Source organism: Grammomys surdaster, unplaced genomic scaffold, assembly GCF_004785775.1.
Source record: "Grammomys surdaster isolate TR1022 unplaced genomic scaffold, NIH_TR_1.0 126121, whole genome shotgun sequence".
Classification (NCBI taxonomy): Eukaryota; Metazoa; Chordata; class Mammalia; order Rodentia; family Muridae; genus Grammomys; species Grammomys surdaster.
The window spans coordinates 4,149,213-4,175,755 of NW_021620929.1; the positions used below are offsets into that span (position 1 = coordinate 4,149,213).

At 40.8% G+C, this 26,543-nt stretch overlaps 1 protein-coding gene across 1 annotated transcript in view; it reads right to left on the reverse strand.

The window, feature by feature from the left end:
• The window catches only part of Dock2 (dedicator of cytokinesis 2), a 414,603-nt gene that overhangs the window by 373,510 nt on the left and 14,550 nt on the right, over positions 1 to 26,543 (reverse strand). Inside the window, exon 2 of the mRNA XM_028756478.1 lies at positions 12,285 to 12,368. Within this exon, the coding sequence (XP_028612311.1) occupies positions 12,285 to 12,368 (84 nt within the window). The remainder of the gene's footprint in view (positions 1 to 12,284; positions 12,369 to 26,543) is intronic.

Below are 26,543 nucleotides of genomic sequence, written 5' to 3' on the forward strand. Positions count from 1 at the left end.
CATACATATACATATATATACACATATATGTATACAGTAGCAACATTTTTAGTGAGAAAAGAGGCCATAGACTTGAAGGAGAGTGGGGAAAGGATTATGGGAGTGAGTAAAGAGAAGGGAGAAATGTAATTAAGTTATAATCTCCAAAAATAAAGAACTATGAAAGCTTAATATGTAGAGTTAGAAAACAAGACCGTGGTAGTGGAGGGGGTGGGGGAGTAGAGAAAAAGGGAGATATAGGTAAGAAGTTACAAAGCAGTAGTAGATACTTAACCTGAAGAAGTCAAGAAGAATACGTGCAGCAGGTGGCCTCCAGTTAAGAAAACAATAACAAGGGGCTAGAGAGATGGCTCAGTGGTTAAGAGCACTGGCTGCTTTTCCAGAGGTCCTGAGTTCAATTCCCAGCAACCACATGGTGGCTCACAACCATCTGTAATGTGATCCAATGACCTCTTTTGGCATATCTGAAGACAGTGATAGTGTACTCATATACATAAAATAAATAAAATCTAAAAGGAAGAGGAAGAGTAGGGAAAGAAGGAGAAAGGGAGGAAGGAAGGAAGGAAGGAAGGAAGGAAGGAAGGAAGGAAGGAAGGAAGGAAAGAAGGAAACAATCATGTTGTATACCTCAACTATAGATAATAAAATGTGTGTATTTGAAAAGGAGTGTGCAGTCAAAGCTTGGCTTAGAATCAAGATCTGAGTCCCACTGTCTGAGTGATCATTGACAAGTGACGTGTTGAATAGGAATAATCACAGCTGTCTTGTCAAATTTAAATTATGTGGAGCTTTCAGAGAGATCTATTTCCCTGTGCCTGCCATAAGGGAAATATTCAAAAAGTTAGTTGATACTGTCTCCTTTTTTGGACGATAATTAAACTCATACCATGATCCAGCAAGTTAGAAATGTTTTTCTATTTTGTTTCCAGAACCTACAGACTTAAAATCTCATTCTTTTTTTTTTTTTTATGTCCTTTCAACTTATTTCCATAACAACAGAATAAATGAGACAGAACTCAGGCTCAGTGACATCCCAGCCCCACCCTCATTCAAAAAGCAGGAAAAGTGGGTTCCCACATTCAAAGAGTGGAGCAGCACCCTCCAAACAATAGAGTCTCTTTCACACTCAGCTGCTTCCTGCACACAGCAGAACAAAGGAGGCCTCCTGGCACAGTGGTGCTTTAAAAGATCCCCTGTGAAGAGCTCATAATGTCCCCATTGTTTGGGTCATGATCACCCTTGACAGGGTTGCTAGTACAAAAGGTGCTGTGGGCTCTAGTGTGCTCCACTCTACCTGTGATAGACTCAAACCTTCCCCACCTACCCAGAGAGCTCCTTATGGCCCACACAGTCCTGCAGGTGAGGGCATCTGATAGCTCTGAAGAGCTGCAGATGTTGCCAGGTAAGAAAGTTGGCTCCCAGAACAGTGTCATAGGGTACTCCCTGTAGAAAAGAGTACAATATCACATTGCTTTATAACGACCCAAATCTCCCAGCAGCCTCTCTTCTCACCGTTCCCCACGGTCATATTTTACTGGAAATTGGAGTCCAAACACTTTCTGGAGTCTCTGTCTAGAGGAACCATCCCCTTTTCTACTATAACAGACCCGGCAGGCCTGACATACACAAGTATCAGTATGAGACTTTCCCTGCCATTCCAAACCAGGCAGGGAATGATTACGTGTAGTGCCCACATACATCTCGGAATGCCTTATGAAGAAGATTCTAAATAAGTCCAGCTACCTCAGAAGGAACCCTCCACTGTGGTCTAGGAGACAACAGGACATGGTGATGAAGAACCAGTCTGCCTCCCTTTTAAGCATAAAGACCATTTTATAATATAGACAAACTAGGTTCATTTCCATTTACGATTAAACCTCTGTTTCTCAAGGATTGGACTATGCCCCACAGGTAACTACAAATGGTTCTGTACTGCCTGTTCCAAGAAACAGCAGCCACGTCTGTTGCTTATAACCATCTTACAACCCTATCTTTGTTTCAAAAGGTTAGGTGATTGCCTGTTGCTATGACTACCTTGTTTTGCCCACCCTTGTAACTACCACTTTGTTTCATAACTAAACTGTTATGCTTACATTCTGCTCCTGTAACCCTGCCTATTTTGCCCACCAAATGCCAACCACGTACCCCTGAACTATAAAAGGCTTGTCTTCCTCACATTCAATGCTAACCTCTCAAACCTTGCCTTAGGGGAAGGCAGCTCATCTATGTGAATAAAAAAATAGCTTGCTTTAATTAATTTGACAGTAATTTAATTAATTTGGGTCAGTGGTCTTTTTCCTCCCATTTTTGGGATTAACAGTGGCCCAAGCCTTCAATCCCAGTACTTAGAAGGCAGAGGCAAGGGCAGGGGCAGGGGCAGGGGCAGGCAGATCTTTGAGTTCAGGGCCAGCTTGGTCTATATAATCAGTTCCAAGCTGAGATGTATAGTGAAACTAGTGAGACTCCATCTCCAAAACAAGGACAGTAGAGACAGAAGCATCTTGGTATCTTTGGAGATGGGGAATTGTTGTCTTAGCATACATACACATGCTGGGATGCCTGCCAGAAGCATCATCACATGTGTATGTCACAGGCATCCGGTACCTTAGTCTCCAGCTGCATAGCTATTGTGTCATGAGTTAATTCATCTTACTGCCCAGTTGAATAAAGAAGACAGATAAGAGAAAGAGAATACTCTATGCTACCTTTATTTAAGCTGGGGAAAGGGAGGGAGGTGCACATCATGCTGGACATGAGGTTGGAATCTTTGGATGTCACTAAGTATTTGGAGAGATGTCAGCCCTTCTGAACTATATGAGTTTGTATTATAACATGTGATCTTTATATTAAAACCCACTCATATCTAGAGCCCCCAATCAGAATTGTGTTTGCGCCATTCATACTGAGAGTACTTAGTACAGAGCTATTTATGGCTCATGATTCTAGAGATTCAAGATTCCAAAGCACACTGCAGCCTCCAGTGAGGGTCTCCTTGGTGCATCACATCAGCCTCTAAATCCCTCTGTATCTGTGTGGTCTTTCTCCCACTCTCCACAAAGCTTTCAGAATTCACTCATAGCGCCTCCACCCTAATGACTTTACTTTCCAAAGGCCTTACCTATATACGTCACGGTTAAGTTTCCTCCCTCATAATACCATCAGCATAACACTTCAGAGAGTGGACCCTCAAATGAATTCAAAGCAGATAAATCCTATTTAAAACATAACGTGGAGCAAAGAAAGAGCTAATCTCATCCATTCTAGACACTAAAGTTTCAGCTTCCAAGTAACCAGGGGCCATAGTGCGTAGACATATACACCTATTGGTCTCCTCCAAGCTCAACTGGCTGAGGAGAAGAATCAGAAAAAGATGGTCTTGAGTCAAGCATGCAACACTGCTTCTCTCTTCTCCCCCTTTTTATCAGATAATAAGTCCAGGAGCTGTGTGATCACAGCTCTTCAGGTGAGGAACCAATAGAACAATAGAGGAAAAACAATGGAACACAGAAAGTTCAAAATGATCGTCACTCAGATTCCAACCACCCAAGGTTAAGCATTGTTAACCTCTTAGGATCGCTTAAGATATTTTCTTTTCTGTTGTAAAATAGATATGTTATAATAAATAAATAAAACTTATGAGAAGATTACAAACAAAAAAGGTTTTCTGCCACGGCTAGAAGTAGACATGTAAAACACAGGGCTGTGCTGTGGGAAGGGGTGGTAGATTTAGAATAACAGGCCTGACTCTATAGGAAGGCATTCCCTCACCCACCCACTCCCTGAACCAAGCTCATCCCCTTTGTCTTCAAAAGGCTTCAAAGGCCAGGGCTGGGGCATTTCTTAGGTACCCTGGTCACTTAAAAGTGCACGATAAGAAACAACCCAGAAAAGAATACCGCCAAAGCACACAACATGTTTCAGCAGGTCTTGTTCCTCTGTAGGGACTACTTTAGAAGTTGCTTTGAAATATGAAATACTAAATTAACCTCCTCAAAGAAAGGGTTTTTATTCTCTTATTCTCTTGGTTTGCATCTGCTTGTATGTATACATGTTTGTATACAAATTTGTATGTATTTGTGTGGGGGCTCTGTTTATGAATAGCCGTGTATTCACACACATGTCATTCATGCATGTGTCTTTGTTAGGAAGTTATAGGTGTTTGTATGAATGTCATGTTTGTGTGTGCATGTGTGTGTGTGCGTGTGTGTGTGTGTGTTTCATACATGCACAAGCACCTCTGCACGAATCTGGAGAGAAAGCTAGGGCTCCACTGCTTGGGAAGCCTCCTGTAGCTTATCCAGCAATGCAAAGGACTCTACCTATCCAGTGGCCTGATATGAGGACTAAGTAGGCTTCTGTGCTCTCTGGGATGACCGGCAGTATCTGGTATGTAGAAAGGACAAGATGGTTCTTGGCTGCTGCATCCCAGCAAATGCCTACCCTTCAGAACACCTGTCTCATACCTCTCTGTACTCCTTTCCAGGGCCTCATCTGATGGATTCTCTGGGGGATAGCAAAGGGCCTGTATTCTCAAGCCAGTCTCCTCTTCCTCCTTAGTTCTGCTAGTCACAGGAAACAAACTCTGTGTCCTTTATAGGAGGAATCATAAGCTGGCCTGGCAGGAGAGAACTCTGGGAGTTCAGCTTGGCTATGCAGGATGGTAGAGTCTTCTGATTGTCATTTACACATTAAGAAACTCGTTAAGTCATTACACACTAGGTCTGCCCATAATATCAAGTGTAACATAGATGATATTAATTTTCAGTTGCCTGTCTCATGAGTTTAAGGCTATTTAGTCTTTAAGAAAATATTAAGAAGCCCCGCCACCACCACCACCATCATGGGTGAACCCAACTCAATATACACTTGGCTTCATGACCGGGTGGCTTTGTGAGAAGGAAGAGCTGCCACTTTACCCGGGACACAGCCCCATCCTGAGACCCTGCTCCACTGGGAACTGCATTTATATAACACTACTGTGCAGCACAGCCTCACTCTTGGAGTCAGGAGGATAATTTACAGCACCCTCCTGAATCTTGATGATGCTAATTTTTCTTTATAATAGTGTACAGATTAATAAAACACTACATCTAGAAAGATCCATAGGCCCAAAGCCCCATGGTCCCCTGACTGTGGCAAACGCAGAGCATAGCAAACATCAAATCAGCCAGTTAGGCCTTTGTTATGAAACTAACATTCTTAAAATAATAAAGCACTTTTTTTTTTGTTCAGTAAACTCTAATTACAGTCATTCCTCAGAATACTGGAGAGATTGACTCCAGGACTGCCTGTAGACACCAAAGCTCACAGATGCTCAAGCCCCATATATAAAATGGTGTCATAGCTATATAGACCATATGGTAGGCCTCACATATTTTAAATCATTTCTATGCACTTCAAATTCCTAACATGTGGCAATGTCATATAAATAATAATAGTGCTGCCCTTCTGGTCTGTACCTGCTTAGGGCCAGAGCAGCCTCTCAATGTTACACAGTCCACAAGGCTTCAGGGAGATCTGCGCAGTCAGGGCAACAGATAGGATAGTCACCCAAATAATCACATCCAATAAGACCTCCCTCACCCCCAGGTGCCCAGTGGATGCCAGACTCCTCCCCTCTATGTACAAATGCCTTCTCTCTTCCAGTCTGTACCTGCTTGGGGGCAGGTCAGTCTATCTTCTCCTCTCTCTCAAGACTGTACTGTCTGCAGAACTCCCAGGAGATTTGCTGCAGCTAGGACAACAGTCTGCAGGGCTTCCAGGAGATCCGATGTAGTTTAGGGCCACAGATTACCCAGGAGATCTGCTACTACCCAAGGACACAGGAAGCAGGCTCCAGACAGGGACACCCAGGCCAGCTAACACCAGAGATAACCAGATGGTGAGAGGCAAGTGCAAGATCATAAGCAACAGAAACCAATATACTTTGATACCATCAGAACCCAGCTTTCTCACCAGAGCAAGCCATGGATACCCCAATATACCTGAAATGCATGATGCTGACCTAAAATCCCAATCCCATCTCATGGAGATAATAGAGACCTTTAAGGAGGATATCAATTGCTCACTTAAAGAAATACAGGAAAACACAGTTAAATAGGTAGAAGAAGCCCTTAAAGAGGAAACAAATAAATCTCTCAAAGAAATACAGGAAAACACAATCAAACAAGTGAAGAAATTGAACAACACAGTCCAAGACCTAAAAATGGAAGTAGAAATAATTAAGAAATCACAAATAGAGGCAACCCTGGAAACGAAAAACATAAGAAAGAGGTCAGGAGCTACAGGTGCAAGCATCAACAAGAGAATATAAGAGATAGAAGAGAGAATCTCAGGTATAGAAGATACCATAGAAGATAATGGCACAACAGTCACAGAAAATACAAAACATAAAAAATTCCTAACCCAAAACATTCAGGAAATCCAAGACATGATGAAAAGACCAAACCTAAAAATAATAGGAATAGAAGAGAGTGAAGACTTCCAGCTCAAAGGGCCAGAAAATATCTTCAACAAAATCATAGAAGAAAACGTCCCCATCCTAAAGAAAGCAATGGCCATAAAGTTAAAAAAAGCCTACAGAACACCAAATACATTGGACCAGAAAAGAAAATCCTTCCATCACATAATAGTCAAAACACTAAATGCACAGAACAAAGAAAGAATATTAAAAGCTGTAAGGGGAAAATACCAAGTAGCATATAAAGGCAGACCTATCAGAATTACACCAGACTTCTCAACAGATACTCTAAAAGCCAAAAGATCATGGACAGAAGTCATATAGACCCTAAGAGAACACAAATGCCAGCCCAGGCTACTATACCCAGCAAAACTCTCAATCATTAGATGGAAAAAAATCAAACTATTCCATAAGAAAACCAAATTTAAGCAATATATATCTACTAATCCATCCCTACAGAAGATTTTAGAAAGAAAACTCCAATACAAGGAGAATATCTACACCATGGGGGCGGGGGGAGGGGGACAAGAAATTAATCATCTTACAGCAAACTCAAAAGGAGAAAAACACACACACATATATAAGTCCACCTCCACCAAAAAAACATAACAGGAACTAACAATCATATGCCTTTAATATCTTACAAAATCAATAGACTCAAGTTCTCAATAAGAAGACATAAGCTAACAGACTGGACATGCAACCAGGATCCATTTTGCTGGATCGCATTTTGCTGCATTCAAGAAACATACCTAAATGACAAAGACAGACACTACCTCAAAGTAAAAGCTGGAAAAAGATTTTCTAAGCAAATGGTTCCAAGAAACAAGCATGAATCGCCATTCTAATATCCAAAAAAATAGATGTTCAACCAAAAGTTATCAAACAAGATGGGGAAGGACACTTCATATTCAACAAAGGAAAGAAACATCCACCAAGATGAAATCTCAATTCTGAACATCTATGCCCCAATGCAAGGGCACCCACATTTGTAGAAGACATGTTACTAAAGCTCAAACCATACATAGAACCCCATACAGTAATAGTGGAAGACTTCAACACACCACTCTCAACAATGGACAGGTTATTGAAACAAAAACTAAACAGAAACACAGTGAAGCTAATAGAAGTTATGAACCAAATGGATTTAACAGATAGTATACATCTGTTAGTATACAAACATTTCACCCCCAAACAAAAGACTATATCTTCTTCTCAATACTTCATGGTACCTTCTCCAAAATTAACCATATAATCGATCACAAAAACAAGCATCAAAAGATACAAGACGATTGAAATAGTTCCATGCATCCTACCAGATCACCACGGACTAAGGCTTAACTTCAATAACAACAAAAACAACAGAAAGTCCACATACTCATGGAAACGGAACATCTCTCAACTCAATGATAACTTGATCAGGGAGGAAATTAAGAAACTGGAGACTTTCTAGAATTCAGTGAAAACAAAGACACAGCATACCCAAACTTATGAAACACAGTGAAAGCAGTGTTAAAAGCAAAATTCATAGCACAAAGTGCCTTCATAAAGAAATTGGAGAGATCCTACACTAGCAACTTAACAGCACATCTGAAAGCCCTAGAACAAAGAGAAGCAAACACACCCAAGAGGAGCAGACTACAAGAAATAATCAAACTTAGGATGGAAATCAACCAATTAGAAACAAAGAGAATGATCCAAAGAATTAACAAAATCAAAAGTTGGTTCTTTGGGGAAAATCAACAGGATAGATAAACTCTTAGCTAAACTAATGAAAGGACACAGAGACAGTATCCAAATTAACAAAATCAAGAATGAAAAGGGAGGCACAACTGAAACTGATGAAATTAAAAACTCATCAGATAAAACTACAAAAGCCTTTACTCAACAAAACTGGAGAATCTGGATGAAATGGATGACTTTACCAAGTATCAAAGATACTAGGTAAACAGATACCAGGTACCAAAGTTGAATCAAGAGCAGGTAAACTATCTAAACAGTCCCATATCCCCCAAGGAAATAGAACAAATCATTAGAAACCTTCCAAAAAAAAAAAAAAACCCAGGGCCAAGTGGCTTTAGTGCAGAATTCTACAAGATCTTCAAAGAGCAGCTAATACCAACACTCCTCATACAATAGAAACAGAAGGAACACTACCTACTTCATTCTATGAATCCATAGTTACTCTGATACCTAAGCCAAACAAAGACTCAACAGAGAAAAAAGTACTTCAGACCAATTTTGCTAATGAATATAGATGCAAAAATACCCAATATAATTCTGGCAAAATGAATCCAAGAACACATCAAAACCATCATTCACTACAATCAAGTAGACTTCATCCCAGGGATGCAGGGATGGTTGAGTATATGAAAATCCATTAATGTAATCCACTACATAAACAAACTCAAAGAAAATCACATGACCACCTCATTAGATGCTGAAAAAGCATTTGACAAGATATAATATCCTTTCATATTAAAAGTATTGGAGAGATCAGGAATTCAAGGCCCTTACCTAAACATAATGAAAGCAATATACAGCAAAACCATCAGCCAGTATCAATTTAAATGGAGAGATACTTGAAGCAATCCCACTAAAATCAGGGACAAGACAAGGCTGCCCATTTTCTCTACATCTATTCAATACAGTACTCGAAGTTCTAGCTAGAGCAATAAGACAACAAAAGGAGATCAAGGGGATACATATTTGAAAAGAAGAAGTCAAGGTTTCACTATTTGCAGATGATATGATAGTACAAATAAGAGACTCAAAAAAAAAATCTATCAGAGAACTTCTATAGCTGATAAACCACTTCAGCAAAGTGGCTGGATATATAAAATTAACTCAATCAGTAACCTTCTTTTTTGTAAATGATAAACAGGCTGAGAAAGAAATTAGGGAGACAACACCTTTCACAATAGCCACAAATAGTATAAAATATCTTGGTTTAACTCTTACCAAGCAAGTGAAAGAACTTCAAATCCCTGAAAAAAGAAATTGAAGAAGACCTCAGAAGATGTAAAGATCTTCCATGCTTAGGGATTGGTAGGATTAACATAGTAAAAATGTTCATCCTACCAAAAGCGATCTGCAGATTCAATGCAATCCCCATCAAGATTCCAACACAGTTCTTCACAGACATGAAAAGAACAATTCTCAGTTTTATATGGAAAAACAAAAAACCCAGGATAGTGAAAATAATTCTTAACAATAGAAGAATTTCTGGGGGAATGACCATCCTTGATTTCAAGCTGTACAACAGAGCAATAGTGATTAAACACACACGCACACACACACACACACACACACACACACACACACACACGTACATGATATTGGTACAGAAACAGACAGGTGGACCAATGGAATAGAATTGAAGACCCTGAAATAAACCCACCCACTCATAGACAATTGATTGGTGACAAAGAACCCAAAAATATACAATGAAAAAAAGAAAGCATCTTCAATAAATGATGGTTCAACAGGCAGTCTGTATGTAAAAAACATGAAAGTAGATCCATATTTATCACCTTACATAAAGCTCAAGTCCAAGTGGATCAAGGACCTCAACACAAAACCAGATCCACTGAATTGAATAGAAGAGAAAGTGGGAAAGAGCCTTGAACTCATTGACAGAGGGGGAAATTTCCTAGACAGAACTCCAACAACTCAGGTTCTAAGATCAACAATTGATAAATGGGACCTCATGAAACGGAAAAGCTTCTGTAAGTCAAAAGACATAGTCAATAGAATAAATCAGCAACCCACTGATTAGGAAAAATCTTTACCAACATCACATCCAGTAGAGAGCTAATATCCAAAATATATAAAAAACTAAAGAAGCTAACCTTCAAAAAACCCAAATAACTCAATTAAAAACTGGGTTACAGAGCTAAACAGAGAATTTTCAACTGAGGAATTTCGAATAACTGAGAAGCACCTAAAGAAGAGTTCAACACCCTTAGTCCTCAGGAAAATACAAACCAAAATGACCCTGAGATTCTACCTCACACCAATCAGAGTGACAACAACAACAAAAACAAACCCTCAGGCAACAGCAGATGCTGGCAAGGGTGTAGAGAAAGAGGAACACTCCTCCATTGCTGGTAGAATTGCAAGCTGGTACATCCACTTTGGAAATCAATCTGGTGGTTCCTCAAAAAATTGGAAATAGTGCTACCTGAAGACCCAGCTATACCACTACTGGGAATATACCCAAAAGATGCTCCAACATAAAACAAGGACATGTGCTCCATTATGTTCATAGCAGCCTTATTTATAATAGACAGAAGCTGGAAACAACCCAGATAACCCTCAACAGAAAAATGGATACAGAAAATGTGGTACATTACACAATGGAGTACTAACCACCTATTAAAAAACGACAATTTCATGAATTTTGCAGACAAATGGATGGAACTAGAAAATATCATCCTGAGTGAAGTAACCCAGACCCCAAAGGACATACGTGGTATATACTCACTGATAAATGGATATTAGCCCAAAAGCTCAGAATACCTACGATACAACTCACAGATCATATGAAGCTTAACAAGAATGAAGACCAAAGTGTAGATGCTTCAGTCCCACTTAGAAGGGGAAACAAAATAATCATGGGAGGTAGAGGGAGGGATGGTCCTTGATGGGAGAGGGGAAGGGGAAGGGAAAAGGGGGGCAGGTTCAGGTATGAGAAGAGACAGGAGAGGAGTCCAGAGGGCTAGGAGAATAAATAGAAATATGTAGCAGTGGGAAGCAAGGAACAGGGGTGAGGGGAACCACTAGAAAGTCCCAGATGCCAGGGACTCAAGAGGCTCCGAGGACCCAATGGGGATGACATTAACCAAAATTCCCAACAGAGGGGAGATAGAATCTGAAGATACCACCTCCAGTAGATAGGCATGGTCCCCAGTTGAGGGAAGGGGCCACTGACCCATCCCAAAATTTTTAACCCAGAATTGTTCCTGTCTAAAAGAAATGCAGGAACAAAAAATGGAGCAGAGACTGAAGGAAAGGCCATCCAGAGATTGTCCCACCTTGAGATCCATCCCATCCACAGACACCAAACCCCAACACTGTTTCTGATGCTAAGATGTGCTTGCAGACGGGAGCGCAGGAGGCTCTGCCAGCACCTGACTAAGATAGATGCAAATACAGCCAACCATTGGACTGAGCCTGGGGAACCCAATGGAAGAGCTAGGGGAAGGATTAAAAGAGCTGAAGGGGAATGCAGCCCCATATGAAGAACAATATTAACTAACTAAACCCCTCAGAGTTCCCAGGGACTAAACCACCAACCAAAGAGTATACATAGGTAGGTCCCTGGCTTCTGCCATATATGTAGCAGAGGATTGCCTTATCTGACATCAATAGCAGGAGACACACTTGGTACTGTGGAGGCTTGCTGCACCATCAAAGGGGGAATGCTAGAGGGGTGAGGTGGGAGTGGGTAGATAGATGAGAGAGTACCCTCTTAGAGGGAAAAACAAGGGGGGATGGGATGAGGGATTTGCAGAGAGGAGACTAGGAAGGGGGACATTTGAAATGTAAATAAATAATACAAAATAATAATTGTGTTGTATTGCTTATGGAGTAACGACAGAAGCTGAATATATATATTCCAGATGTAATATCATCTGTCTTCAGTTGGTTGAACCCCCGTGGATGTAGATCCCATGGACACAAAGGGCTAACTGTACTAAATTAGCAAGATGTGTTTAAACACGTCACTCAAGTGTGTATTTGAAGAGAGTACTGCAGGTGCCTTGGGATCTTACAGTGAATGGTCTATCATCTGAGGGGCACATACACAATACTGACTCACCTCCACAGGTCTCCTGTATTCGCACCACATCGCCAATCTGTAGCGTGAGATGCTGGGCTCCACTGCCTTGGAAGTTGTAGATGGCTGTGAAAGGGAACATGGAGACAGTCAGAGAGATCTCTAGGTACTGTGATCATCCTTTTTATTGCTCCCTCTGCCTTGAGTATCCCTCACATGCGTAAACCCAAATGGGCTACGGAAGGCCAGAGCAGAAGACAGATGCCTAATTCATTAATCATCACAGACTCACTTAAACCCCACCTCTTCCCAGTGTACTTCCTGCACTGTAGCCTGGATGGCCAGGAGGCTATTTGTACCATCCACACATAGCCTCTTGCTGAGGTTATGCATCTTCTTTCCTCATCACAGCAACCCATGTGAGGCAGAGACTGTAAGTCCAGCAATGAAAATGAAGACATTCTGATCAAAATCATCAAGTGTCAGGAGCTGTAATGGGACAAGCTAATAACTAGCAGGTGATCATCCTGAAATGGCTTTCCTAGGATTATTATATAATCTGCAACTGGTGCATCCCTATTCAACAAGGCTATAAGGGACTAATTTTAGGAAAGACTCCTGCTATTAATATGCTTCTCCTATTATTATTAAACATATATAATAATCACTAAGCAATAGCACACCCCTTTGGAGCAGATCTCTGCAAATCCACAAGGCGTACTGTCTTTTAGTGATGCTATGTAGACAAATAGATGACTTCTTAAGTCTTAAGGATGATCCTATAAGAATTCCTAAAATTATATCAATGATTATTAAGCTCTTTTATAATGGGACTGCTATTAGGTCCTTTTCTGATAGTCAAAATTGCAATGAGAACGCTGCCAGTCTCCCAAGTGTCACCAGTTAATTGCTCTTAGATAGTAACCAGACTTTCTCCTACTCAGAGCATATTCCAAGGGGTTGTAAAACAACTAACCAGAGGTCATATAAAGGAAACTAACAATTTATTATAGGTGCTAGGACAGAAGATAAAATATTGCCTTGGTTTATCTACACAAAACTTCACTAATAACTTAGTTATAGTTTTAAACCTTCAGTGAACCTGTGGAGCTAGACAGGTGATGGATATTTACCCAGATAATTACTCCTAATTGATATGCATGTAAACATTTTATGCTGTAAACCTCTATTTTTATGATTTGATTTTTGGTGGGAACTTGTGATGTACTTTGTACCATGTGATCATGTATTCTGAAAGATGTGTAAGTACTAAAGACAAAGAGAGTTCATTCCTTCCTTTCCTTCCCCCAACCTCAGAAGAATTTTTCCCTTAGAAAAATGTTTTCCTTACTAGAACTTTTTTCTTTTACCCACTTAGGACCTTCCTGCTTTTCCCCTTAGATAGCTTTCATAGGAAACTTTTTACACTTAGTAATAAACTCTATAATAACTTCTCTAAGTGTCTTTTCTTCCTGCGACTTCAGACTAGTAGGCATAAGTTAGAACCCAGCAGTTCCTGCTGAGATAGTACAAAGGCTATTTACTAAATCCTTTGCTGTTTTTAGGATGAGGTACTAAGTGCAAGAAACTGCAGTTTCTGGTCTCAGAGGACCACAGAAGGCAGGTCAGCTACAGTAGCATAGTAACTTAGACTTAGATAAGTAAACTTTTATTATACAGCCACCCTAAATATTTTGTAAGACAAAGTCTTACTCCTGAATCTCGTAAGACCAAGTCTTACCCTCTGCTGACGCTCTTCCCCCTTCACTGCCTCAGGAAGAATGGACAAGAAAGAAGATCATCCCCCCCCAAGCCAGGGCTGGCTCCCAGCGATCAAGATGATGTTGGGGTCCAGGAATTGCCTCACGAACCACACAAACACTGATCTCAGTCAGACAGGGATAGTTTATTGAGCATACACCCCAGAAGTGGTTGTCCAGGGATGTGGTCCAGATTTTAGAACTGAACCATGACCCCAAGTTAAAATCCTACAAGGTTTTTAAGCCCAAACTCCACAAACTTCTGTGTCCAGTAATTTCACCAATCAGGATTTAGGGATTTCCTTAAGAACATGTTTTTGTTGTGCATTTTTTCATTGGTTGGTGCATCCAACTAATACTCATGTCTAATACTCATGTCTTAACCTGTCTAGCATTAGATAAGATGGGACTTATCTAACATTCATGTTTTAACTTGCCAACAAGAATGTCAATTATCCATGTACATGTTTCTTTCTGCCAAGTAGGATGTCAGTTTCCAGGGAAGTCTTGGGAACTTAAACTTTACTTGACCACTTTGAGTAATGGAAGTCTTATTTCAAATAGGTGTCTCTCTTATGTTAGGGTCCAGCCTAAGGGCAGCTTATACCATAAAATCTTATACATAAGTGCAGGAAATGCTGTTGAATGGTTGATTGGTTCTGGTCCAAGCTTATTGTGGGTAACTATACAAAGAATTTCTACTGACTTCTATCTTGATTGATTTCCAAGAGCACATGAGATAAGAGAATATGTAATCAATTTTGGCATTAGAAGGGTTCTCAGTAACAGCAAAAACATATGAGAAAGTTGCCTTATAATGGCAGATTAGCCAGATAACTGTTACTTAGGTCCTAACATTTTTTCCTAGGCTCTAACACTCCATCTAGGCCTTAATATTTTACCTAGGTCCCAACAACAAGAAATGTCAGGAAACTCACCCAGCTTCCATGCTCTCACCCACTAAATTGGGATGTCTCTTGTTCCCTGTCTACCCCATCTCAGCAACAAAATCCCAACATGAAGGTTGCTCCATTACTCCACCTATGTCTAATAAGTATGACAGTTTGAATCTGAGCTGCCCCTCAGGGCTTACAGTTAGAAAGCTCAGTTAGAAAGTTAGATTGTAACACTGCTTTGAAGGTTGTCACCCTTCAAGGTGTTAGGTCTGGCTGGTGGAAACAGATGACTAGGAATGGGCCTTTGATGACACTCTTTTCTAGTTCCAGACTTTGCTTCCTGGTCCATCCAGATGTGACAAGTCACCACTAGAAGCTCCCACCTAAAGACGGAGTCACTCTGCTGTGTCTTCCACCTATGGTGGCCAGAGATTCATTTGAAACCATGAGCCAAAATAAACCTTCTTCTTCTCATTGTGTCACACCAGAAGGAAGTAATAAAGAACATTTTATCTGTTTCCTACCCAACCACAACCAGCCTAGAGTCACCAAAATAAACCCTCAGGCTTCCCAAAGGCCACAGTCACACTGCTTCCTAAAGGTTGTAGGATTCATGGATGAGTACTTAGTATTTAGGAACATATTCCTATCCACGGGTTGGAGATTTATCTCAGTGTAAAGTGTTTTCTTAGCAAGTACAAGGTCATAGTTTCAACCTCTGGTACCCAACATGGGAAAAAACAAAAACAAAACAAAAACACCAAGGGAACATGTGTTCTCATCTAAACTATTAGTTCCTAAGGCAGGAGTTGTCAGAGACTTCTGTAGTTCCTTGGAACTGGAGATCACGCACACCACCAAAGGGGAGGGAGAGATAGGCAGTGCAGTACGATTGGTGTGGGTAAGCCCTGAAGGTATGCCAGAACACAGAGCCAGCTACAAAGACCAGACTCTTTCCCTTTCTTTTGACTCCAGGTACTTAGAGTCTATAGTGACTACACACAACATCTAAACATAAACATATTTCTATAAAGCTACTAACCATCTAAACATTACCACCCAATGACTGCAGGTCAACAAAGAGGACCTGTCTCCCTCAGCTATTCCATCCTAATAATGTTCAAAGTATCTTCTTTTCAATTCAGAAGTGTGAGTATGTTAAGGAGGAAGTAGAACCAACTCACAGGAAGGGACAAATTAAGAGAAAATTGGACAAGAGAAAGAAAAAAAATAAAGAAATACTGGACTTAGGAGACAAGGGGTTAAATCAACTGTCTTACATATGTTTAAAGAACTAAAGAAAAATAGGACAGAAAGCAAAGGAAACAAGTCTCCAAAGTAAAGACTATCACTGATGACATAGAAATTATATTTAAAAAAAAAAATGGAGCTGGATGTGGCAGCATGCAGCTACAATCCCAGCACTCAAAGGCTGAAGCAGGAGGATCATCGGTTTTGAGTGAGGACAGTGTGGTTTCACAGTGAGAATTTACCTCAGAAAAATTATACAACAGAATCAAATAGAAACTCTGGACAGAGGCAACAATAGTAAATATGAAAAAAAAAAACCAAAAAACAAACAAGGAAAAAAACTTACCAAAGAACTTTAAAGGCAGAGTTGAGAGTGTGGGAGAGAAAATCAGTGACCTTGAAGACAGGACAGCTAAAATCAAGCCAGACCAAGATGCACAGAGACAAAACAGCAAACAAAAATGAACAGATCAGAGATCTGCATATTATAGCCAAATGCACCAATGTGCCCATAATGGGAGCCCCAGAGTGAGAGGAGTGAGAAAAGTGGGCAGGAAAAATATGAAGAAATAATGGTCAGAACTACTCAACTATAGTGGAAGACTCGAGTCTCCATAGCAGGAGACACAGAGGAATGAAAGTAGGATAAACACACAGCCATGCACACAGAAACATACTTAAGTCCAACTGTTATAAACAAAGATGAATTTTAAACACCAGTACAAAGGACTTTAATGAGACAAAGACATAGGGTCCCTTTAGAAACCAGGAAAAGGAAAAAAAAACTAGAAATGGAGAATTTTATAGCTCATAAGATTTTCCTTCAAAAATGAAGAGAAAATTAAGAAATGAACAGAAACTAATTTTAAAAAACTTAACCCATAGTTAACATCACAGTCTAATAATATCATAATATATTATGTATCTGATATATATTATAATAATATATAATAATATCATAGCTAATAATCATGGTCTCAATGAATTAATATGACTGAGACAAATGTATAAAATAACAATGAGATATAAATAACAACATATAGAATGTATAAAATAATAATAACAAAAATATCTATGATAGCAAGCACACAACATAAAGATGATTGCAGTGTAGCAGAGGGTAATGTAGGGCTGGGTAGGCACATAGCATAGCACAGCACAGCATAGCATACCATAGCATAGCATATACTATGAGACTACAGCTAATTTTAGCTCCAACTAGATTGTTATAAACAGGTGTAATTAGTTTTAAAGGCCAAGTTAACCAACAACCACTAACAAAACAGCTTTAAAGGCCAGAGAGATGGTTCAACATTAAAACGCTGACTGATTTTCCAGAGTGCTCCAGTTTGATTCCCAGATCCGCTACAACAACTCAACCATCTGTAACCCCAATCCCAGTGAGATCTGCCACCCTCTTCTGGCCTCTCTAGGCATTGTACACATGTGGTATGTAAGCAAACTATTTATACACATAAAAAAATGAAAAAAATAATGTAGTGGCTTGTGTTCTCATGCTAATTATGTTTACCCAAAATCCTGTTTGCAGTGTCCTGCACATAGGACTAAAGGAAGCCTGTCCCCAGTTGTTTTTTGGCTGGTCATCAGCTGCCAATGGCTGGGCAGGGAAACAGAAGCAGGGCTTTTAGGATTTCCAAGAAGGGACTGAGGAAAAAGGAAGAGGGGATTCTGCCTCTTCTGACGAAGGTGTAGGAGACAGACCATGCAGGAAAGGTGCAGGAGGGAGAGACTGACTGATGACATGTAGGTACAAGGGGAAAGCGGCCCCAGGAGGGCTGCCCAGCAGGGTCCAGGACAGTAAAGATGAAATAGAGATTTAGCAAGTATTAACTCAGGAAGATTGGAGGTTGGTGTGTGTTTGCCACATGGAGTTAGGGAGTGGCCCAGCTGTTGAGCTTCTTAGAGCATATTACAGGCTGCGTGTGCGTGTGTGTCTTTCTTCATGAATCCAGAGCATTTGGGCCATATCAAGAAGCACGCGCTGCTGGCAGGGAGTTCAGAGTGGATTTACATATTACCACTTCAAGATAATTTTAAAACTTAAATAACCTTGAAAACATTTTAAAAGGGAAAACAGATTTTTTAAAAGGAAATAAACACAGACAAGTGTGAAAGAGGGACAAACGAGAACCAAAAACAAAGATATGCACCAGTGACAGTGAAGTGATGACCCCGTGCTAAGGCACAGACAACAGAGGGAAAAATAATGAAGTGTAAGCAAAGTTGTCATAGAAAACTGAGGGTCCACAAAAACAAAGATGTAAAATATACACGAAGTCAACAGCCATGTGAAAGGAGAAAATATCTCCGCAATATCTACTTTAAAGTGTACACGGAGATTAAACCTCCTGTCAAAAGGCAGAGCTTGCAGAGATTGGAAAGAAGGCTCCACAGTTAAGAGCACAAAGCACGTTTGCCCAGATCCATTCTGAGCACCTACTTAGGGAGGTTCACGTGCCTATAACTCTAGCTGCAGGGACCCAACTCCCTCTTTTGTCCTCTGAGGGCACTGCACTCAGATGCCCAAACCTCCATACATATACATAAATATACACAAAAATGCACACATGTATGCACACACACATACATATACGCATGCACACACATGCATATATATACATATATATGTATATATGTGAGATTGCAGGAAATATTTTTTAAAAAAATTCCAATCCAACTGCATGTTGTTTCCAGAGAGTAGCTTAGGTACTCAAGTAGGTCTGATAAAAAAAAAAAAAAAAAAAAGAATGAGGAAAGGTGTAGTTACAAATATAGAACAATGAACTATATTAACAAATGTTGACCCAATTAAAGAGACAAGCAATTCTACAGCAGTAGTTGAAGATCTCATTAACTGGCTATCAGCAATGGATAGAAAAATTAGGTACAAAGTCAAAAAGAAAACAGGAATTGGCCAATACCACAAACAGCTGGACCTGGCCAACATCTGTAAGCCACTGCTGTCCAGAGCAGCAGAGTTCCTATTCTGAATGTGCAGGGACCCTCTGCAGCATAGATCAATCACAAGCTGGGTCGTACAGCAAATCTCTGGCAGTTAGAATGACTAAGATCGTGAGTAGCGTCTTCTGTGACCACAGAGAAAGAAAGCTATAGATCAGAATCAAAACTGAAAATAAAAATCACAAAGGAGGGTCAAAGGCACACGCAAACTCAAACGGCTAACAAACTCACAAGGAACATTAGGAAATCTTCTCAGACAAGTGAAAATGCAAACACAGTCTACCAAAGCTGGAGGATACAACAGAGGTGTGATTAGAACATCTCATAGCTATAGACGTCTGCCTGCAAGCACAACAGAGACCTCAAATTACCTGTATTTCTAATTTTTAACAACTAATAGAAGAAAAGCAAATGAAACCCAAAGATGAAAGAAAGAAAACAATGCAATTAAAGCAATGGGAAGCAGACTGGAGGGGAGAAGCAAAGAAGACGGCAGAACCAGAATGTTCTTAGAATGTGCACCATAGAAGTGATAGACAGATAGGTGGGTAGAGTAAAAACGAACGGAGGCTTCATGTTACCAAATCAGAGTGAAAGTGAGGACATTATTGCCAACAATTCAGAAAGGAAAGAGATTATAAGCAGACAGTCCTCTGGCTACTGCCTCTTACGGTGAACATAACCAGAAATGAAACTTTAACAAGAGAAGAGGCTTTCGACCCAAAAGTGTGGTGACCTAAATGAATTGGTTGTATTCCTTGAATCAAACTACCGACGTTGACTCATGAAAACATAAATTCAGTTATCAGAAACCTCCCAAAAGGCTTGTGGGGATAGCTCAGTTAGTAAGGTCCTTAGGAAGCAAACATGAGAACCTAAGCTTGGATCACTAGTATCTCCATTTAAAAAGCCAAGAATGGTGCCATGCTTCTGTAAGCGACCCCCCTCCCTGGAAGTAGAGGCAGACAGACCCTTGAGTTCATTGGCTAGCCAGGCAGGCTCAGTCAATGAGTTCCAGGCTCAGAGAGAGAACCTGTGTCCAAACAAGTAAGGTGAGGAGCAGTCGAAGAGGACATCTGATCTTTGGCCACCACACACACACAAAACACGTGTGTATAAAAATCCACATTGATATGTACACAGAATATACATACAGACATATGCACACGCACACTCCAAAAAAAGAAAGCACAGTGTCCTGTTACTTCAGTATGAATTCTATAAGATAGAAGAAATCAATATCTATTCTTTTTAAACTCTTCCACAAAAGGAAGGAGGAAATACTTCACAAGGTGTTAGCATTCTGTCTAAACTCTACCTCCACAGTTATCTGGCAACAACCAGGTATGCTCCTCCCCACAGTTACCTGGCAACAGCCAGGTAGGCCTGGCCCACTATAAAAGGGGCTGTTTGCCCCCTCCTCCCTCTCTCTCTCTCTCTCTCTCTCTCTCTCTCTCTCTCTTGATCTCCTGCTCTCTCGTTCTCTTGCTCTCTTGTTCTTTTGATCTCCTGCTCCATGTGCTCATGGCTGGCCTCTACTCCTCTACTCTCTCCCCCTCTCTGTCTTTCTCTTACTCTACTACCATCTTAACTCCACTCCCCATGCCCTAAATAAACTCTATTCTATACTATACAGTCCTGTGGCTGGTCCCCCAGGGAAAAGGGCCCACAGAGACATCCCCTTCCCCCATACCTCATCACACCCCCATAGAAAATATTCTATATCTCTTTATCCTTTTATAAACACATCACAAGGTATTATGAGTAGCCTTGGCTTTATACAAGGAATGTATAAGTAAAGGCCCGTATCCCTTGTTTATCTAGACACATGCATCCACAAGAGATTAGCAAATGGAATCTAGCAGCCTTACTGAAAGATACTGTGGAATTTCACTGAGAATTCAAGAACTGTTCACTATCCAAAACAATAAAAGAAATACACTTGTATCAATAGCATAAAGGAAAAAGTTTTCATGATCATGTTAACTATTGAAGAAAAAGCATTTGCAAAATTTATTGACATCTTATGATCAAAAATAGTCAATAGGCAGAATAGCTTTACCCAAAAGATAGAAATCAGTTGCTGCGTGAGTCAGACCTGTCAGACTTGTCTCTGTGACACACACCTTGCACAGACAACTTCATTTTAGCTGACAGTTTTAGAAGTCTCCCTCTCTGCCCTTGACTCTGTTGCATCCGGGTCTGTGATGAGGCAGAGCTTCATAGCAAATGACAGATGTGGCAGACTCCACTCACCTCACAACACATATGAAGCAGAGAGAGTGAGAAGAAAGGTGCCATACATAAGAAATATTCCCCAAGGACCTCCACCTAGACCCCACCCTCTAAATTTAGCACCAACAGTTGATGACTACATTTTCAGGAAGTAAGTCTGTGGAGGGTATTTCATATTCTAACTATAACAGGTGTTTATCTTGTACCTTCAAAAATTAACTCAAAATATATCAAAACTCTTAGAAGAAAATACAGCAGTACTTTTTCATGCCCTGAGTTTTCCATAGTTCCTTAGATACATAATATAGTATCTTGGAAGAGAATAGCCCTATAGGCTCATATATTAAAATGTTTGATTTCCAGTTGTAGACTGTTTAGGAAGGATTACAAAGTGTGGCCTTGTTGGGGGAGGTGTGTCACTGAGGGTGGGCTTTGAGGTTTCAAAAGCCCATGCCAGGCCATCTCACTCACTCTCTCTACCTGCTGCCTGTGCATCAGGATTTAAGCTCTTAGCTACTGCTGCAGCAGCATGCATGACTAACTGTGTCCATGCTTCTCCATCATGATGCTGATGGACTAATCTTCTGACACTGTAAGCAAGCTCCCAATTAAATGCTTTCTTTTATAAGTTGCCTTGGTCATGGTGTTTCATCACAAACCCAACTAAGAAATATAACAAAAAGCATCTTTTATATTAAAAAAAAATAGAAAGTTAGCCAGGCGGTGGTGGTAGATGCCTTTAATCCTAGTACTCAGGAGGTAGAAGCAGGAAGATCTCTGTAAGTTTGAGGCTAGCCTCGTCTACATAGTGAGCTCCAGAACAGCCAGAGCTGCATAGAAAAACTCTGCCTTAAACAAACAAACAAAACAAAACAAAAAGAAAAAAAGAAAAAAAGATTATCTTTGTTAGAGTTTTACTGCTGTGAACAGGCACCGTGACCAAGGCAACTCTTATAAGGACAACATTTAATTGGGACTGGCTTACAGGTTCAGAGGTCCAGTCCATTATCATCAAGGCAGGAACATGGCAGCATCCAGGCATGGTGCAGGCAAAGCTGAGAGTTCTACATCTTCATCTGAAGGTTGCTAGTAGAATACTGCTTCCAGGCAGCTAGGGTGAGGGTCTTATAGCCCACACCCACAGTGACATATCTACTCAAACAGGGCCACACCTTCTAATAGCGCCACTCCCTGGGCTGAGCATATACAAACAATCACACACAGAGAGAGATTGAGAGAGAAAGGTAATTTGAACTTCATCAAAATTTTAAAACCTTTGTGCATCCAAGGCCACTATCAAGAAAGTGAAACGATGCAATTTTAGGGAACATGGTTGCAGCTGTCAAATTATACAGAGTGAGGTATCCAGGCTCAGATGTACAGATGTCCCACATTTGACTCTTCCATGTGGATCCTGGTTTTGAACTTTTATGTTTATGTGTCTAAGTTGGAGTGTTTGTAGAAATCAGCAAGCTAGAAATGTCCCAAAAGAGAGAGAGAGGATGGCCTTAAGGGCAGTAAGACAATAGAAAATATGTAATATTAAAGTAGACAGATGGAGAATTTGTGGGCAGAAAGGTTAATACAGGGATGAAATGGAATAAAACGTGAAGGGGAGAGTCAATGAAAAACCAAGGATGCATGAAATTGACACATGCAAACCCACTACTTTATGAGATCATTTAAAATGCAAATTTTAAAGGAGTTTGTACAGACTTACCCTACAAAGGTGGATAATGGTGCCCAGAATCCATAGGTTATTAAGCACAAATCCCAGTGCCAAACATGGAATACATCTCTATGAGATGATGACCAGAGAGTTCCCAGAGCTGCTCCCCCCTCCCCTGCCCAAATAATACAGGCCACTGCCAGGTTGCTCACAGAGATAGATAATAAGACCTTGTTGTGGAACTCACCACATGCTTTGGTTGCAGAACATAAAGAAGGCAATTTAGAACTAAGCTTGAAGTTCCCTCCCTGTTGACTGACTCTCATAGTGCTCAATGGTGTTCTCTCTCTCCAGGCTGCTGGGGGAGAAAAATCACCAATGGTCTTACCCAATGGTGACCCTGCATTCTACAGTAATGACAGTCCCAGCAAGATACCTCCACCTGCTGGTGTACTAGTGAGATGACTCTTACAGGGATTGCAAACTCATTTCTGTTTAGATTTGAGGACAGCTTCATAAGAGAGAGCTCATGCCTGATCCTGTAAATCTAGTCAGAAACCAGGATAGTCAAATTGGACTATCGCCAGGTTCAGGGGATTAGGAAGCAATAGAGAGGGGAATATTAGGGTATGAGTAATCCGATCAAAAAAATAGAGAAGAGGGGCTCCTTAGAGAACGGGAGGACGGTAAATACAGAAGAAGGTGAGAGGAGAGGAAATGGCAGGAAACAAATGACCTGATAGCCAAAATGGGAAACGGGGGACTCTTAGAGAATGGGGGAGGGAGGTGGATACAGAAGAAGGAAGGAAGGAGGTAAAATAACTATATGGATATCAGGAAAAGCCAAAAGGAATCATAGTATTGACTATTCACACACATACATACATACAAATACACACACACACACAAACCCTATAATGCACGTAATTCAGCGTATAAATATACATACACAGTTTGGATCAACTTGTGTCATCGGGGCTGCCAATGGTTCCTTTAAGAGCATCTAACAAAACCCTCAATACCAGACATAAGAAGTCCTCTTTTGGGTTGTTTGCAAAGGCTGTCTAAGAATTCTATGTCCTAAAACATACAACCTCCTGAGGTTGCCCTTAGTTACTCCCTAGAAGTAAAAGGTACCCTATTGCTGAAGACATCACACACTTCAGACACAGGGCCCAGAGGTTCCTGAGCTGGAATGTTCTCTCTCTGAGGACTAACTTTCGTGGTACCAGAAATCACATCCAAGTTTCCAAAGGAGGGAGGAAGCCAATAGTCCAACCTACCCAGCTATGATTCCTATGAAGCACATCAATGACCAGCATGGCACAATAACCCTAAAGGTGCAGTAGTGGCACACATGCCTTGGCAGTAACCAACAGCTCTCATTGAATTAAGACCTACTCAACAAGAGAAATGCTATACCTGGTATCTGAAACCTAGATATCTACTCAGTGTTAGCATTCCTTCTAGGCTCCGCCCCACAGTTACCTGGCAACAGCCAGGTGTACCTGACTCATTATAAAAGGGGCTGTTTGATCCCTCCTCTCTCTCTCTTGCTCTCTTATTCTCTTCCCCTCTTCCCCTCTGTCCCTTCTCTCCTCATTCTCCTCCCCCTCCTCTCTCCATATGTTCATGGCCTGCATCTACTCCTCTACCTCTCTCTCTCTCTCTCTCTCTCTCTCTCTCTCTCTCTCTCTCTTTCTCTCTCTCTCTTTCTCCCTCTCTCTCCCTCTCTCTCCCTCCCTCCCTCCCTCCCTCCCTTTATCTGTCTCTACTACCCTCTCAACTCCCCTCCTGATGCCCTAAATAAACCCTATTCTGTACTATACATCATGTGACTGGTACCACATGGGGAAGGGTTGCCTCAGCATGGACCTGCAGAGACACCCCCTTCCCCCACACTGTACTGCACCTCTACCAAACATATCCCTGGCCTTCTCTTTCTTTTTATAAAATACAACATCCAGTACTAATGAATTCATGGTTATTGCAGGAGAATCTACAACCACTAGTTTACTAAACCAGCATAATCCTTAACAATAATGTATAAACCTTTGCCCTTATACCCATAGATAAGTGTCATCTCCACATCTCAGCAAGAAAACTTCTCTTTGTAAGACTGAGACCACTAGACAAAACCCCAACCATTCAAAATGTAGAGTTCTGGAGCTCAGTCCTAATGGATACAAACACTCCAGCATCTAAGAGTCAGGAAACATGGCAAAAGAGGGCGTGGGAAGGCTGTAAAAGCCAGATCAGGGAGTTTGCTGTGAAATTTCCTCTCCTATTAATTTTAGAAGCTGCACACATAAAATCTCACCATCATGACTGCCAAATTGTGCACAGAACAAAGTTGACACCAGCAAACTTGCCAGTGGGCAAGTAAAAGCCCACAAGGCCTCAATCCTACAAAAGCAAACAAAACTACAGACAACCGAGGAAAGCTGGGAGTAGAAGATACAGCTCTCCCTGGAAAGAGCACACCAATTGGTTGCCCAGTGCCAAATGCTTAGCTCTAAAAAAATACATACCAATAACATGATATGAAACTCGATAGGTTATATTCAGGAATATATATGCATATACAAACATATATGTGTTTATAGATGTATTTTTGGGGGGATTGTGCTGGTTTAGTAAGCCAATGAGTGCAGAGTCTCCTCCAGTAACCATGACTCCATTAATTCTGAGTAGATATCCAGGTTTCAGACACCAGGCACGGCATCCCTCTCATTGAGTGGGTCTTAATCCATGGGTTTGAAGGAGAGTGGAGAGGGGTGTGTGAGAGATCTTAGAATGAGGGTAGGAAGGGGAGGGTGTAATTAAATTACAAACTCAGAAACAAACAGAGAACAAGCAAAAAGAGCACATGGATGGGGAGGTCACAAACCCTAGGGAGAGCCAACAACTGTTGCTTTGCTAAGTGGACATGTCTTCAAAGTGCCTTAGCTGTTTATATTTATAGTCACAAAATAGTGCCACTCTCAGCCTTCAGACAAACTTTCCTTTGCAATGGGCAGTGGTTAACTCAGAGACTCACAGCAACAAATCAGATCTGAAATAAAAATCTAGACTATCCCGATCTTTATAAAGAACTCTTACATTGCACCAAGAAAATGACAACACAGACCAAGTTATACATGGGCAAAGGAATTTAAAAAACTGATTTCCTAGAGACCCGCAAATGCCAAAGAGCACATGAGAAGATCTTTGGCATTAAAGTCATTAGGGAACTGCCAATCAAAAGCACAGCATACCACCTCATATGATATAACTACCCATTGGTATGGCCATAATGTTTATTTTTTTAATTTTTGAAAGAGATGCAGAAATAGTGTAATCCTCAAAAATTAGCATGAAAACAAGTCATGTATAGCAATTAGGGGACAGTGTGAGCAGTCTTCAAAGGCAAGCAGGATTAACCTGGGACCCATCAATTCTATTCCTGGACTCACACCCCAGATGATCAACAAGAATTCAAACCAAAAACCTCCATATGAACATTTAC